The following is a 17,746-nucleotide window of genomic DNA, read 5'->3' as shown; positions in this document are numbered from 1 at the left end:
TAGTGACATGGCTACGAAGTGTTTTTTTTAGCTTTACTTTTGTTTAGTTTGCAGGGTTGTTGCAAAGATGTTCCTGTTATTTTGTCCAACTCCTGCATGCCTGTGAGAACTGAATGAAAATCTCTCAATGTTTTAGTTTGCTTAACTTTTTTTAGGGTTAGGGTTGGGGAATGAAACCTAAAGTAGTTTAAAATTCTTGGAAAAAGCTAAAAACAAATAAAAACATTGTAGTATGCATGATATATTGTAGTAGACATATTTCAATCCTACAAGTGCCTGTATGTGTTAAAACTCATTACAAACTGAACATCACATCTATTAGTAAATACAGTGTAAACACCAATAGCTGCATAACAAATGAATAGCAGGCCAATAACGATTAGGATAACAGGCCAGACCTGATGGTAGTGAACCAATGAAATTTGCAGGGATTATTAGCTCTATTTGCGTGTCTGTGTGATTGAAAACAAAACATACCTGCTGCAGCTTCAGAGAAACGGAGAAGTGAAATATTTGCTTTTCATAAGAGAATTTTGCCATTGTTTGGACTTCACATGATTGATGCTTGACTTAATCCAGTGCTCTTTGCACCTTCCCAGGAGGGTGAGGCGCTCTCTTTGTGCTCCTCTGTCCCATGTGAAGCAAACCAAAGCGGGAGAGTGAGGGTCATAGCTATTCGGCAGGGTACCAGATCCTTCCCACCGGCACATCTGCATGTGAAATCGCCATTTCACCCCTCCACACTCCCTAATTGTTGCTAAAATTATTTGTGAAATTGCCTTCCACCAGGAGTGTTTTCCACGGCAATTGTCACACAATTTTATATGCACGGTGGGCCCACAGAGTTGACACATGCACCTCTTCTTTTCTCCCATATGTGCTCTTTTTTATTCGAGTTTAATAGTAGCGCATTATTTTTTTTTTTAACAATTACCTTTAAGCAATTACTCTCGTGAGTACTGGAGGGCAAGTCAACCTGTTGTCATCAATAGCGGGTCGATCCAAATGTTGTAATTACCGCAGCAGCTATAGGAGCGATTTAGATGCTCATGCTGCGCACATTTACTTAATTGAAAGGTTAACAAGACAAAAGCATCTTATGGTCTAACCTTCGCCGGACAGGGCTGCTTTCACGCAGCTTTTTTGTCCATTCAAGAAACCGCATCATCGACTCCTGACTCAATTATTCTGGCCCGTGATTTTTATTCACACGGTGCTCTGCATGTGCACCGGTGCATCCATGGAGGAATAACTTTGGATGCAGGCGTTCACACTCGAGAAGTTTAATCGAAAACAGGAAGATTTCAGTTCATTAATTTGGGAGTTTTTGTCGAAATTATTTCAGTTCAGTTATTTTATTGCTAGAGATGCCGTTTTAAAGGTACATATTTTTCAATTTCTTGAGTTTCTTCCTGTGACAAATGAAAAGAAAGAAAGAACTATTACCATTTTAAAAGTATTAATATTGCATAGGTGCGAACAGCGGAAGTTTTTAGGTTGTGCATTTTTCATTTGTTGAGTTTCTTCTGAGAAACAAAAAAAAAAAAAAAAGAAAAGAAAAATTTTTAGTCACTTTAAAGAACTTTTATACGCCATAGTTTCAAACACCTGAATATTTTTATGGTGTTTAGGGTATGCCTTTTGATTTTCATTTTTGAATATCTTCTCTTTCTTCTTCTTGGAAATAAAGAAAGAGAGAGAAAAATAGAGAAAGAAAAAAAGGTGATTTAAAAACAAAGCGTTTATATTCCATAGCTGCAAACACCTGAATGTCACGCAAGCAGACAGATTTCAGAAAGACAGGCTTTAGAATAACATTTAGATATATAATAACATTTTGAGCAGCTTTTTAGTGTATGCAGTCTTATGAGGGAGGCAGCAGTGAATTAAAAGTGGAATGTGTTGCTCTGATTGGTCGGCCGGTTCCTGGCTAAACCCACTCTCTTTCATCCATAAAAGAAAGGCCAGCGAGCCTATGGGAGCGCTCGGCTGTCTCCTCCTACGACATGCACGAAAGTTGGCCACTTAAACTACTTCCAGCCAGCCAGCAGACATTATACTGAACCCAAAAGGGAAAAGAATAACTGTGCATTTTCCCCAACTCAGACACACAACTTTACGCGCTCTGTTTTTGCAGACTTCCCTGTTTAAAAGGGGGTTTTGTTTCATTTGTATCAACTGTTATTTTCTTTCTATATATTTTGGTACGTTCATTGCACCGGAGGAGAGCATCACTTATTTTTCCCCCGGTGGAAGAAGAAGGACTCGTCCAGTTTCTCCGCCTGGGATTTGGGATTTGACAGCAGACTGAGCATTTTGAAGACATTCTGTTTTTTTACTTGGACTGGAGTCCGTTTTGTTGTTTGAGTGGCTAAATGATGGCTACTTTACCAGGAACAGTGCCTCGGATGATGCGCCCTGCGCCAGGCCAGAACTACCCGCGAACCGGCTTCCCCTTGGAAGGTAAGAGACATGACAGCGTGCGTGTTTGATGTTTGTGTACCATGACAAAACTCACCTCTCTGTCAGCTTGTAGCTTGATAGTCACACAGATCGTTACCGGCGACATGCTGGGAAATAAAAAAGGTGGGTGAATAAACACGACCTCCAGTCAGTGATGATTAAAGTTAACCTGAATCAGAAGTGAATTATATTTGCAGAAAAGCAACCTGCTGATGCTTTGGAAATCAACCCATAGCCTTTTAAAACACCGTACTCGTGTGTTTTAATTCCACCTGATATTGTAGTTTTTATTATATTAATTTCCAATAATTATTGCATTTTTTTGTAACTGCCATTAGTTAATTTGTGTTTAGACAGATAATCTCTCGGTATTTTTTCTGCTTATTTTACAGGATCTACCTGAAATATTTATTGTGATTACGATTTTTGTTTTCTAATTTCTGCATTTGATTTATGTTTCACTTACAAATTTAAGAGAAATTTAGTTAAGAAAATAATAGGCCCCAAAAACAAACAAAAAAATATTCGTTGTACTAAAATTGAATTCAGTCAGACAATATTTTACCCTAAAAAAAAACAACTTTAAGATAAAATAAGTTTCAGCAGATTTTCTTTTGTACATTTCTCTTTACATTTTTTTTCTTCACATTTTAAGGAACATTTTTGCTACGTCCATTGCTCACATACACACACACACACACACACACAGACACACACAAAATCTAATTGGTAATTTTTTTTAATGTCGATGCCCACACTTAAGTCGTCTGAACATATGGGCGTAAAAAAGATCATTTTGTATTTGCATGCATTTATGGAAACAGTTTTCCCATTACACCCAGTTCGTGCTCAAGTGCTCTGGACCGAAATGCACAAAAACCACGTAGCTCGCAAGTTACTCGAGCTGCGGGATTTGTTCAAGTGTCCTGCTGCTGGAAATGGCAATAATACACACAGCAAAGAGACGACTCAAAGGATCACATCAATATTTGTACAGCATGACTAGGAATAATCAAGGTGGGAAGTGTCACCCTCTTTAGTGTCTCTTGAATGTGAAATTGGATCCTGAAGTGGCCTCGGATGTGTGCTGTCAGACACACTGACGCTGGATGAATTTGGCACGACGCTCTCTTGAAAATGCATAATATGATAATGTGCATAAACTGCGTCCCATCAAAAGTCAGTAACAGAGCAAACATGCCACTATTTATTTATAACACGAGCTGAATTAGATTAGTCTATGAATAAAAATTTTAAAGAACAGCATGTGTTGTTGTTGTTTTATGTTGTTGAGACTTTTATTGTTTATTGTGGCGCAGTATCCACCCCTCTGGGCCAGGGTAGGGTGAACCAGCTTGGCGGTGTGTTCATCAACGGGAGGCCCCTGCCAAATCACATCCGACACAAGATAGTGGAGATGGCCCACCACGGCATCCGACCCTGCGTAATCTCGCGACAACTGCGAGTTTCTCACGGTTGTGTCTCCAAGATCCTCTGCCGATACCAAGAGACCGGCTCGATCCGTCCCGGAGCAATAGGAGGCAGCAAGCCCAGGGTGAGTGGGATCCATGAACGGGTCACTGCAGCGCGAGGGAGGCCGTCACGAGGGTGCAGGACACCTGAATGAGCTCAAAAATTATGTTATGGTTTTATGATGGAGGGCAACGATCAAGACAAAAATAAAGGCATGATATTTTACCTCGTCTGTTAGGTATTTTGATGTCCGAAATATAATAATAATAATAATAATAATAATAATAATAATAATATAGTGCCTTATACCCAATGACTTATGATTTCTAAAATTTGAATCAGATTTATATTACAGCCCACCTGTAACATCCTTTCTGCAGTCTTTACTGATCATAACAAATATTGCAGTTAATAATTTGTAATTCATACATAATCTTAAATAAATATCCAATAGTTTTCATAATTTCTTAAAAAAAAAATCGAAAAATAGGCTATCCTAAAAACTGAGAAATAAAAACACCAAGAAGTCAGTTACTGTAATTACTATCAGTATTATTTTTTGTAGCAGTGCAAGACAATTCATTGTGATTTTTTTTATACTAAATAATTCTCATATTTGATCTTTTTTCATTACAGTATTTTTGCTGTTATTTATTATAGCTACTATATGGGGACACAGTTTTTACTGGTGTATAATATTTAATATATAGTGTCGTTTAGACCATTAAGTAGTTGGCCTATTTTTGGTCTATGGCATTTAACATTTCATTTAAAAATTAGGTTACACATATTTTTATATTCGTCTAATAGTAGCATTGTTTATATAGCACTTTTCCAAATAAAGTTAAACGGGGTTTACAATAAAAACACGTGCAAGACATAAAATGGGTATAAAATATTAAAAGTAACAATAAATACCATCAATTTAAAAAAAATCGAAGTGTTTGTCTAAGTTTTTAGAAATTTTTTGTTCAACTTTAAAATGCTTATCAATTTAAAATTAAAATTTCTTTCCTTTCCGTTTTGTCTTTTTTCTCCCTCCACACCACTTCAAACTTAAAGCAGGTGGCAACTCCTGACGTGGAGAAGCGGATCGAGGAGTACAAGAGAGAAAACCCCGGCATGTTCAGCTGGGAGATCCGGGATAAGCTGCTGAAGGACGGGGTGTGCGACAGAAGCACAGTTCCTTCAGGTGAGGCTTCATCTGGTAAGCTGCACTTTTTTTTTCTTTATTACGAGCGAACACTGCAGCATCACTTCTGAACATCACTTTGAATCCAACATGTTTTAAGCCCCAGTTACTGATAATAAAATGTTTGAGTGTAGCAGGAAGCACACACCTACAGCTGTGTGACCCAGAAAAAAATCACCCTGTTGGGGAAAATTTCCCTTTAGTGCTCAATAGTTCATTTTTATTATTGCATTTATAGTGTCATTTTTCCTTTAATTAATATAGACTTTTATTTGAATTTATAAACTTTTTCCTGTGCTTTTTTTGTCCTTCTAAAAAATGTATGATAGGATTATTATGGTTCTTTTATGGGTTTTAGAGCTAATCACCCATTTACCTTTTTGTTGCCATTAGTGAGCTCCATCAGCCGCGTTTTGAGGGCCCGATTTGGCAAAAAAGATGACGAGGATGACTGTGATAAGAAGGATGAAGATGGAGAAAAGAAAACAAAGCATAGCATCGATGGCATCCTCGGTGATAAATGTAAGTTAACAGCAGAAAGTATATGGCCCTTTTTGTATATGTCTGAAATAACAAATTATTATTATTATTAGCATCATTATTATCATTATGCGGGGTAAATTACAGGCTTGTAAGCAGGAAGCAAATGTTTTAAATAGACTTCCTACTTTACGTCCTCTTGGGAAATTGTCCCACATCCGAGCTGCAGCTAAACGCAGAGAATTTATTCCTGCTTTTAACTCCGAGCCAGCAGTTGTTCATTCACTCAATTATTTATGAGAGCCTTGGCAGAAGGTATTTAACTGCAGAAAATTAATTTGTGTAGCGAATTCCTCCTCATTCATTCACTCATTTAACGACCCCTAAACGACAGCTGACAGTTGACCCATTTCACAATCGATGTCAGTTCACTGACATTTCACCACTTGTCAGTTAAAGTGGAAATCAATGTTCGTATTATTATTTGCTCTATTAGTAATGCTGCGAGGAGGGGAAAATAAAGCTTTGACGCAGGTATTCGCTGCCAGTGTTTGTCAATAGTATTTGCAAGCTTATAATAACCTTAAAATGCTGTGTGCAATATTTTTGCAGCATATTTAGCATATTTAAAAATTTAAGTATAGCATTAAACGTGAGAAATAACATATCATAATGATTTTAAATAAGAAAATTTTAGATTTTCTATTATTGCAAGATATTAAATACGAGTTGTGTGACATTTTACAAGACAAACCTTAGATTTTATTGTCATATTTTGTTGTTACAAGATGCTAAGTGCTTTGGTGGTGGTGGTGTTTTTTTCTGGAAAAAAAAAGCTCAGCTTCCAGGCGGTTTTAAAGGTTGCCTCTTCTGATGATCTAACATGACTGAATGGGGTTTAGATAAGAGTTCACAAAAGCCTCCCCCCTTTCTCGCCTCCTCTAAAAGACACTGCCAAAAATTTTTCAAACTTGAAGATGAACTTCACGAGCAAAACCTCCCCTCCATTGACGCCTCTCTGAAAGGGAAGAGTCCGAGGTACAAAAGCAAATCCTGGAAAGCAGGGCAGCGAAAAGGAGAGTATGGGCCCGTCCATTCTCATTCAAAAATCGGCTAAAAGAGAGAGAAAAGTTTGGACAAAGGGCAAGGAGAGACATAAAAGGAGATGAATTATTCAGTACGCCCCGCTGGTAGATAGTTTTGTAATTTTATATAATGGCCTGTTGGAGAAGAATCAGTTGATAGCGTGAAAACGGTCTCCTTTTTTCTGTCACACCACGCATTAACGTTAGGAGGAAAAAAATGTCACAATTTTGTTGCAAATATCTTGAGTTTCCCTATAGATGGTTGGTGGCTATAAATGACCAGTGTTTTTTTTTTTTTTTTTAGAGTCTGCTCGTTACGCACGCGTTAAACTGAGGTTTCCTGCGTAATGTGATACTTTGACTTGACTTATATTATTATTTCATTATTGTTATTATTGACTGTTGGTGTAAAATATCCACATAATGTTCCTGCTTCTATTTTTTCCTTGCGCTGCTGCTTGTGTTTTAAATTGGGACTCAATTACGTTACTATAAAAAGAGACGCACCCTCTGCGCGTAAAGCAGTTTAGACTACCGGCATCCGGATGGCATTTAATAATGTTAATACTTATTAGAGTAAGCACTGGAAACGATGGTTGCTGAATAGGTGGCTGTGTTCGTGCCGGGTGTAATAGCTCGCAGGCATGGTAAGAAATGTATTTATCCCCAATCAGCCCCTCACTCTCCGAGTTTGAAGCACAGCCCTTATGTGGAGAGGGGTTTTAAAGCAGATTAAATAGAGCCTTTTATTTCTTTTCACTTTCATCTCAGAGCGGAGCTCACAGTGGCTCGCCCAGGGCACAAAATTCATGAGATTTTTTTTCCTTTACTTATCCAGATTTTAAGACTTTATTTATTTATCTATTTGTTTATTAGGCCTATGTATTTGATTTTCTCAGAGGTTACATCAGGGATTTATCCCAGCTCTAATCTAGCTTTATTAAACGTGTATTCAGACTGCTAACCATATTACAATATTGCAAAAAATTATTTTGTTGCTTGGAGTCAACTGTTATTTCTCAGAAGGATGTAGCTGAAGCTAAATCAGACAAAACTCAGAGCATGCAACGAAAATAGTTTCACCTTTCACGCTGCAGTTTTGTCCTTTTTTGTTGTCAAAATTGTTAATGGTGCGCAGATCTTTGCGCAGAAATTGGCTGGTGCGCACTTTGATGGTCATGCACGGCTGTTAAATTTGGTGCCAATTACGCGCAATAAATTGGGAAGAGGTTGCGCTTCAGCTGTTCAAAACTGGACATCCTTTTTATTTTGCGCCACACCGCCCAGAGAGAGAAGGTAAATCAACTGTCCGGCGTCCATCTGCCACACTGACGCGACCATCCTGACCGTCAGATGAGGCGGAGACAGGCGATGGACACTTCAGCAAATCGCAGGATTACCTGCAGGTCCTCAATCTAATTAAACAGATGTCAGGTGGGATTATTTCCGAGCATCAGGGAGGGGAAGTGACAGAGCAGCGGAGAGGTGCGAGGAAGTCAGACAGAGCAAAGATCCAGGTTAGGAAGAGGAGGCGACTGTTATATTCAGGGAAATGTAATGTGGAATAAACCTGAGGCGTAAATCATGACCTACACATTTTCATTTATTTTTTTAGTGCGTGCTTTAAGTATGAAGATTTTACATAGTTTAACACCTCTAACAGTTACACACAATATTATGTTTTCCCTCGATTTATTCTCTCACGTTTTCCTACAGTAACAAAGCAACACAAAAACAATATTTTCTGCTGTTGTGAACGATGAACTCGGCCTAGTGATGCAAAGTGTGAAAAGCTGCCCCCTCTACGCTCACCACGTCACAAACACGCACGCACTAACACACACACTCGCTGCCTCGCGCGCACACCCAGTCTCTAAGTGTATGGTAATATAATGTAGCTATATTTCGGGTCTAAAGCCGTGCTGAATGAGAAGGACAGGGGAATGAAGCGAGAGACCACTTCAAACAAATCCATCTGGAACAGTGTGTGAGAGAGATTCAGTGAAAGTATGGGGAAGTTATTTAGCTATTAATAACGTTTTTTCCTCAGGCATTGAGAGTGACTCCATCTGCACTTTCTCGCAGCTATTTGGCTGGGTGGAAATTGAGGGAGACCCAAATGTTGGGCAGAGATAACATACCCATCATAGCCCAGACCCTGCGCTGTGCTTCACTGCATTAAACTCGGATTAACCTCCCCTGTCCCCGCAGCCACTCAAGCCACATTTCACTGGAATTTACATCGGTAGGCCTACATTTCTTCTTATGGAGGGGGCAGCAGCTGAAAGACGCCACATCATCCATAATAATAATAATAATAACAATAACAATCATAATCATAATAGAGTTGTTTGTATTTACAGTAAATTAATAACATTCACAAAAATATAAATAAACGGCACATTTACTAAGAAAAACAAAATTTTAATTTTCAGATTTCGATTTTAGAAATAAAAAAATAAATTAACACGTGTTCTGCTTTTGCTAGAGGTGTACATAGCAATCTATATGATAATAGATGTTTTAATGAAATTACATTTTTACCTTAAAATACATGTTTATAGAGCCAACTGGGTTTTACACGTTCCTCAAATATTTTAGTTTTCAAGACTCCTGCACTTTTGGCTGTCCTACCATCTCTGTATTTAAAGGAGATATTTCTATTTTTAAAAAAAAGTAAAAAAAGAAGTTTTTTTATGATTATATTATTATTATTATTATTATTACTGTTGATGATTATTTTTCCTGTTGGTCACATGCTGTTTATTTGGCACAACTACCCGTAGTCTTTCTCTTATGATTGTAATAAACAGATGCCATGTTTCGGAGACCTATACAGCCTAACAGCTGCTCAGTATTATTAGAAATAATAATAACACGCCAAATATTGAGCACATATTGCATTTCGTTTATTGGCTGTGAGGTAACTGCAGTATCAGTCAGTAGGCCTACTGGTGTGACAAATTTCAATTTTAGCCTCAATGATGGGTAAAAATCGTAGTTTTTTTTCCCTCCATCCATTTTATTTTTAAGGCTACTGCTAATATCGAGAAATATGAACATTAGTCCATAAAAATCCTCTTAAGAAATCTTTTATTCAACACATTTTTTTATTTAAAAAAAGGGTGCTCTAATTTGTCGTTAATGACACATTGCGATATTTTATGCTGAAGAGCTGCTACCAGTGTAACAAATTAGCCTATTGGTTCCAGCAAGGTAACATGAGCAAACCGTGCAACATAATAACACGAAACCCATTGCTTATACGAGTGATGCATCAATTTTAAGGAGTGCACTTTGAGCTTGTAGTCCTACCACACTGCTGCAGAGACGCCTCAGTGTCAGGAGCTTTAAGTGTCGACAGCATTAGGGCTAAATAAAAAAAATGGAGTAGGCTTAAATTCATTCTGTGCTGGCATTTGACTTTGATCACATCAGAAATATTCATGGAAGCACAAACACTGGCTCTGCCACCATTATCCCGGCTGACAGTGATACCTCTCAAGGCTGTCTATTAATTAAAGTGGCGCTTACCATGTGGGACGACTCCCTATCTGGGCACAAAAATGGTTTTTCCATCTCTTGTGGGGCTCTTGAAAAGGGGCAATCTTTCCTCTCCAGCTTCTTGTGGGAAATTTAAAAGTGTACAGAGGAAGACATGGGGATTTCTAGCTCATTTATAAAGACGAGTTTATAATCCTTTCCTGCTTAATAACTTAAAAGGATTCAATTTCTCCCCTCATTTATGGGGTTATGATCACACATTGTTAAACGCAGATAGTAGCATTTCAAGGTTAACATTTCCTGCTCGAAAATATCAGAATATAAGCTGTAAACCCATAGGTGCCCTTTGTTTAGCACGCAATTCCCCCCACAAATGCTGATAGGCCCATTTTAGATGTTGTTACTATTAATGTGATAACAAGGACGAAGCCGAGAAGTCGATAAGATGCCACCGAGCATTTTTTTTAAATGATACGATATTTAATTATAGCATATAATTTCACCATCGAGAATTACACTCGGTAGGCTTACGCACACTCTGAGGATTGGATGTCTGGTTGGGGGTCTCAAACCATACGAGACAAATTAAAGAGGAAGCGTTGCCCTCCAGGTATCCTGTCACAACAGTAGGGTGCTTCAGCGCGTCTCTCATTTCTGTCTGTGTTTTATTCCGCCAATTTTCACTATGGGGCTCCGAGATCCTGCCTGCAGGGCTGGAGTCCAAAAATAAATAGAAAATCTCAATTTTTCATTTTTTCCCTTCTTTGCTTAAGTTTGAATTACACCCTTCTCCACCGCTTACACAAACACGCGCCTTCTCACGAGCGTCACACATTCATGTCAACAAGTGGTGTTAGTTACAAAACTTTGTACTAAATTAGGTGTAACTATATATATTTTTTGTTTTATACACCACGTGATTTGTTTCTGGTGTAAATCATGTCCAAAGCTTTTCAAGGGCTATCTTAAACAGCCAAGGGACTGTTCGCTATTTATGTAAGGGGGTGGTGGTGCAAAATGGGGGAGGCACTTCAAATGTTTTTGTTTTTTTTTTAACACTGGGGACGAAGTTATGTTTTTTGATTTGACTTAAACCAGGGACACTCAACTTTAAATTGTCATATTTTGTTTTTGTTTTATTTTAAAATACCCACTGAACCCTAAAACCTGCACGTTTTCTTTAAAATTCTAAAATCACATCTAAAGCTGTGAAATATGGTTATTTATGGTGAAGGCAGGGTCATGCATTTTCCTCCAGTCGCTCATGTGAGGAAAATTATTTGCAGCTCAGGGGAAGGTCATATTATAAGAAAAAAAAGTCACACCCCAGCAACTCTCTGCTCTGATAAATAAAGTGCAGTCCATAATGTAGTTTAAAATGTCAGCTTATTAAGAATTTGGTAAATTATTATTATTGTTTTTTGCTATATTAAGGTATTTTGGAGGTTGTTTTTTTGTTAAAAAACAGTGGCATTTTTTGGAAATATTTTAAGTTAATATTCTTGGAAATGTTGCTTGTATTTATCATCTTATTATGGGATTTTGTGACCTATTATTGTTGTGGCAAATGGCATAAAAACGCCAAGGCAAGTTTATTTATTTGGCACCATTATGACACAAGCAATTTCAGGTGTGTTAGATACATAGAAAAACATTAAATAGAATACATTAAAATATCAGATTGCATTCAGAAGATTTTGAATAAACATAACTTCAGCATCAGATATTGCACAAACATTCCAGTCTATTACAATGCAAAAATGTTGTCAATTCAGACTAATTTTTGTATTATTATTATTACTTGCCATTTTAAATGTTATTATTATGATCATGGAAGTGTTGCCAGCCTGCTGACATCGCTCTAAACATTTACATTTCCACTTGAGGCGTTTAATGTATTCCCCAAATTGCCGGCGCTTTGTTAGCAGTGATGTTTAATTGGCTGGAAGAAGATGAATGAGGCTGACAGGAATCAGCTGTCCAGAGATTCCCCTGTGAGTCTGACTCGGAAATCATAACCTGACCAGCTTTTCCTCCTCTGCAACCAGCTCGTTGAACTTGTCACATCTAATTAGGGTGTTAAAACGCACAGAGTGCATCGGTGGGAAACAGTAGGTGGTTGGTCCGGGGCAGCCAATAAGGCCTTTTTGGGTCAGATGGTGGAGGTTGAGGAGGGGGGTGGTTGGATGGTGATGTTGTTGAATTGGACCGCTGCGGGGTTTTATTTTCTAAGCAGGCCCCCTTTTTTTCCGCTATTACTTCAATTATGGCCATCCAGCGGGCTAAACAGGCCAGCCTGCATGGACTGTAGCCCTGCTTTAATTAGGTATGAAATTAATTAGAGCAGACATCTATTAAAGACTTTTAAGTTTGGCTAATTTTTTTTTTACACAGAGTTTAAAGGTATAACAGTGGATTAATGGCTTACAGCCAAAATTACATTTTATTGCATCCCATCATTTCTGCCTGTCTAACAGGTGTCAGGAAATCTTAGAATTTAGAAAACTTTATATTATCTGCTCTGTTTTTCAACAGCATTTTGATGCACTGTAATAATAATAAACTTAATTATATTATTATTATAATTAAATTATTAAAAAAAACTCTTTGTATTAACTTTAAAGAGTTTGTGACTGAGCTGCCTTAAACTTGACTTAATTTGAGAAGACAATATTAATCATTGCATCAACTTGTCTTATCAAGTGCAGTCGATTAAAAAATGTAAGGCAGCCTGGACACTATTTTTTAAGTTAAAACATAGTTTATTTTTACAATGTAGAGAAATTATGAGAATTTTAAATATAAAGGTTCTCCCACATTTTCTGCAAAAAATATGAATGTAACTTTTGCTGTGATAAAAGCTCCAGTGCCTTACAAATGCTCTCATGTTAGTAAGTTTCAAGTTCAAGTTTATTTATATAGCAGGTTTGTCCCAAAGTGCTTAAAATAGAAATCAGATTCATTAAAAAGAATATATAAAAAACAGTTCAAACGCAATTAAAAGTCAGTGAATAAAAGTGGGTCTTAAGTAAACATTTTAATTTTCTAAACAACTTTTTAACTCGTGCTGCTTGAGTTCTCCTCCTGTGCAAACGTGCAAACACAATTGTCTTCGATTTTTTTAAGAGGCCGCATTCTCTTTTTATTGAATACTTTTTTTTCTTGTATTGGTACAAAAAAGCCCTGTGATGTCTGACAGCCTACTCTCTCCATTGTTAGCTGAACAGCCACTAGAAAAGGACGAGAGAAAGAAGAGGGAGGAGAAAAGGCCCTTCTGTTATTTTCTGTCTTGAGACTTGCTGCATAGGCCATTCAGGCAAGTTGATGAACTCCTCCAAAAAGTTTATTAAGGGGCTGAAAACAATAAGAACTAAAGCCTTTGGGTGCCTGGGCAGACAGTTTATAAACTAGCTGCTATTGTGCCTCAAAGGCAGATGCATGAATACTTTTGAATAGGGGCCTTCAAACTGACACGATCAGGCTGGACAGCAGCAGTTTTTAAAGGGAGAGAGGGTGCTTCTGCTGCAGCTCAGATCTCTGCCCTTTTTTGCATTAATGTACATCTGCAAAGGAAGGAGGGGGAGGAGGAGCTGGGCACTGTCTGTCATGGCCACGCTGGTTGTCCCTTGGGCTTTACACTATATGTGTGCTTAAAAAAAAAAAAGCTTAAACAAGATGTACATGTCTGGGTAAACGAGCACTTTGTTAGACTTTTCTCTAAGGAACTCATAGTATGTCGTCGTGCTTATTTACCCTCGTAGAACAATTTTATCAGCATCATTTTTGTTAAAATTCAAGCCAAAACGTCTGTCCTGTGAATCATCATAAAAGCAGATGGTTTAATACCTTGCATCCTATTTTCTCCCACTACTAATGTTATATTTTGGGTGTGGAAATTGCACAAGCTCTTATGTAGAGACCGAGAGCAGAGTGTGACAATTGGGCTTTCCTGTTAGTGCTGAATTTCAAACAAAAAAAACCTCTCAAATATTCCTCATCATTCATGCACCCAAAAGGAAAGCAAGGCAGAAAACGGTTGTGTGCTTTGGCGACGTGGATTCACTGTTGATATGGTTTTTTTTTTTCTTGAATGGAGTGCACTGGTTACGCGCACTCAAGAAGATACATTATTCCCCTCCTTTTCAGTAAACAATGGACTGTCACTCTTTATCCCTCTTCCCTCCTCTGTCCCTCCCTCTCCAGCTTTCTCTTTTAGTCCGCTCAGTCTCTGGCTCTGTGCCTCACAACATCAGAGGGAGTCCAGTGATTTGTGACCCCAGCAACCCACACTTAATCTCGCTAAAGAGGGGGAGCATCCAGTTTGCAGCTTGGCGGGCCCCAAATAGACCAAGCCTGCTCTGGCAGGTGTCAACATTAGCAAACAATTGGTCCCCAGTCCCATGCCCCGTACCCCAGTGCGACACTGAACCTAAACTATTTGAGGCGCGCTGAAAGGAGCCACATAATAGGGAATGTGGAGGGGGAGGAGAGGAGGGGGAGGACAAGGGAGAGATTACACTCTCAGACAGCTATTAGCAGGGATGAGGCTTTTCTAAACAAACAAAAAAAAAAGAAGAAGACGATCAATACTGTGTTAGTTTACCAAGTGGAGTCATCATTGTGGCTTTGGAGTATTTATTTTCTGCTCCATTGTTTTTCTCGACTTCTCAAACGTCTGTGGGCCGTATTGGCAATCCAATTTAGTTTGGAGGGGGGTCCCTGGGAGGCCTATTTCTTCTCCCGGGCAGTTGTGTGTTAGCTGCGGATTTCAGCTTGCAGTGGGCAGTTCATTCATAGATTTGTAATGAATCCTGATTGGTGAGTATTACCTTCGATAGTGGACGCTGACTGGGCTGTCCGGAGGGAAAACAACACTCAGGGGTGACAGAGCTCTGGTTTAGCCCCCTGTGGGATTGCAGCCTCCTCTACTTCATTAGACAGGAGTGTCTTAGCAAAGAGAGCAGAGGAAATGGGAAGGGAATGAGTTGACATGTGGACTGTTGCTGCTCTCGAGTGGATATGTGTCTTGACAAGAGGGCCAATGTTTTTTTAAAGGCCATTTATTTATCTCTCACTGCTGATTCCCAGCCATGCCACGAGTAGAGACAAGTGTTCTCAGCGGGGGAGATTCGTTTCAAAGGTTTTAATGGAAAAAACCTATAGTTATATCGGACAGGAATCTCATTTAATTGCTTTGAGATGCCACTTGGCGTCTCTCCAAGAGATCAGTTCAGGTAAAATCTGCTAAAACAAACCTCCGGGTGCAGTTGTTCTGTACACATCATTAGAAAAGCCACAGTCTTTTATTTTCTGCAATAAACAAGCGTAATTAACTGACCTCATGACCTCTACAGACAATGCGGTCTGTTGTCAGAAAGCACCAATAACAATGTCAACAAGCAATAAAATGATTCTGAACATAGGTGTAGACACACCCCCCTCAATTTTTAGAATATGTGTATTCACCGCTCACACACAGAGAGCGAACGGAAAAACACTAATATAATAAAGTGTTACGAGAGCTAACGTTACTCGTAACCATAAGGTAGATTCAGCTCCTTCAGTGTAAACGCCCCTCAGAGAATACTGCCCTTTCTTTTTTTTCACAATGTTGAAAGTTTGTTTTACCTGAACTTTCACACCACAAATTTAGGCAGAAAAGACACAACTTGGTGTGTAAAAAATCACCAGAAGTGCAGGAGATTAAGTTTTGATGCTCAAAATTAACTGGCAAAGGACCCCCAACCCCCAGTTTTGTAACAGTTCCTGTCAATGTTGAAACAAAATCTACGCTCTTGATTGTAAGCATTCAGGGGAAGGGTGCAGGTTTCATATTAGTATTGGTGGGGACACACATGAAAGAAAGCGTTTGGACTCATTCGGCAGAAAATTTCAAAACTTAATTTTCTGCATGCTGGTTAATTTCTATACACCAATTTGTGAATTTTCTTCATCACTGTGGGGTGTTGTCATCTTCAATTTTGTCAAAGTAAAAGTTCTCTGCTACTTTCTTGTTTTTATTGGAAGGAACAAATGCTCATGCTCTAAATATTGAGGGTGACGTGTCCCTTGCAGCCCCCTAAAATGTGCATATGATTCATGGCATTAAGGACACCAGAGAAGAAGCCCCAAAACACAGACTGACCAGACTGTAGGTAAAATGTAACATTCAGTCTTTTTGTCATTGTCTAGGTAAATTGCCAAAGGGGACAGACGGTTTACAGAGTAATTTCAGCTTCAAGCTGAATTTAATTAACCATGTAATTCCACAAATCATCATCATTTTGACTAATAAGTTATCTACCAAACAACATAAACGCTGTTGCCGGCTGTCAGATAATGTCAAACAATGACAAAGGCCTGTTAAATTTATGAAAGATCCACCAGTAATTCTTCAGTATATTTATGTGGGCCGCATCGGTCAGGAGACAAGTATTGGCATGCAGTTGCCTCTTTGATTTCATCTTAATATAATCTGCCAGCAGAGAAATCAGGACCATCTTGTATTTGTGGCTCAATTGGACTAAACACTGTCTTTTTTGTGTGTTAAATATGAAAAAAACAAAAATCCTACGATATAAGCTCACATTTAACATAGTTTCGCATTTGTTTGTTCTGTGTCAAATGAATATTAATTATGATGATTGATTATATTTGAATCAGTACAAAATGTTAAAATTTTGTCTTGCGCTCCTGACATGAACATCTGTTTTTACAAAATATAGTCTTTTTATAGCCTCTAAAATTTATGTTGCGCTTAAGCTTGAGGAATATAGAGTATACTATATAGTGTAATTGAATTTCCCGCCTGTCTGAGATAATCTCGGTAAAAATTTTAAGATGAACAGTATAATAATAAGCAGGACCTTTGGCAGGAACAGATCTTTGTCTTGGTGATTAAACCATTGTTGTTGTGCCAAACAATGAAGCCGAAGGATCACACAAATGAGTATACAATGCATCAGGACATCTCCGGCTTTATTATGTCCATGCTAAATTGTGCAATGGATGAGCAGGTCAGAGCCACGTAATTTATTGAAAGAAATGTAGTTTCCTCCAATTCGCCTTGCCACCTAAGGTTGTCAAACTCTGACAGCTGGCACAGATCGAGGACAGTGTGCTGCATTATGACCATCCACTGGTTACCATGAAGCTGCATTAGAAAAGACAAAAGGCATTTCTGGCTAATTTTATTACAATACAGGAATAGCCCACATAATGTGCAACAGTAATTACGTTTAGCACAGTGTGCCCGCGCTCTCCCTCAGTGATGAATGAGAAACATTGACCATGGTCTGCTAGTTTAAAAATCGCCATTAGCCTATGCTACTTAGGGCCAGAACATTTCACATTTTATGCTCTTGATCTGCTTCAACACTGAAATATTCATTTGTTTTAATTGTGCATGTTTTCCTTTCACCACCACAAAGACAATAAACATGTTCCCTAAGTGTTGCAAATCAGAAATGTGTTTTTTCCCCACCAAGTTAAAATGTGTAAGCGGTTGTCCAAACAGTGGGGTGGAGCTCCTGTCCTTGTCGACAAAATA

General features: G+C 38.4%; 1 protein-coding gene across 4 annotated transcripts in view; it reads left to right on the top strand.

Moving 5' to 3' along the window:
• The first annotated feature begins 2,030 nt into the window (after positions 1 to 2,030).
• pax7a (paired box 7a) overlaps positions 2,031 to 17,746 on the top strand; it is a 56,632-nt gene continuing 40,916 nt past the window's right edge. The window contains exons 1-4 of one of the 4 annotated variants that reach the window (XM_088089440.1): positions 2,031 to 2,463; positions 3,783 to 4,018; positions 4,999 to 5,128; positions 5,522 to 5,650. In XM_088089440.1, the coding sequence (XP_087945566.1) occupies positions 2,376 to 2,463; positions 3,783 to 4,018; positions 4,999 to 5,128; positions 5,522 to 5,650 (583 nt within the window). In that variant the 5' untranslated portion in view covers positions 2,031 to 2,375. Of the gene's footprint in view, positions 2,464 to 3,782; positions 4,019 to 4,998; positions 5,144 to 5,521; positions 5,651 to 17,746 lie in introns of all 4 variants that reach the window. The other 3 variants (XM_042506558.2, XM_088089443.1, XM_088089441.1) reach the window with 3 other exon arrangements.

This window comes from Plectropomus leopardus, chromosome 2 (assembly GCF_026936395.1).
Source record: "Plectropomus leopardus strain MGB_pleo_1.0 chromosome 2, ASM2693639v1, whole genome shotgun sequence".
NCBI lineage: Eukaryota > Metazoa > Chordata > Actinopteri > Perciformes > Serranidae > Plectropomus > Plectropomus leopardus.
Note: the sequence above shows the minus strand (reverse complement) of the source record. Positions and strands in the feature narration are given on the sequence as shown.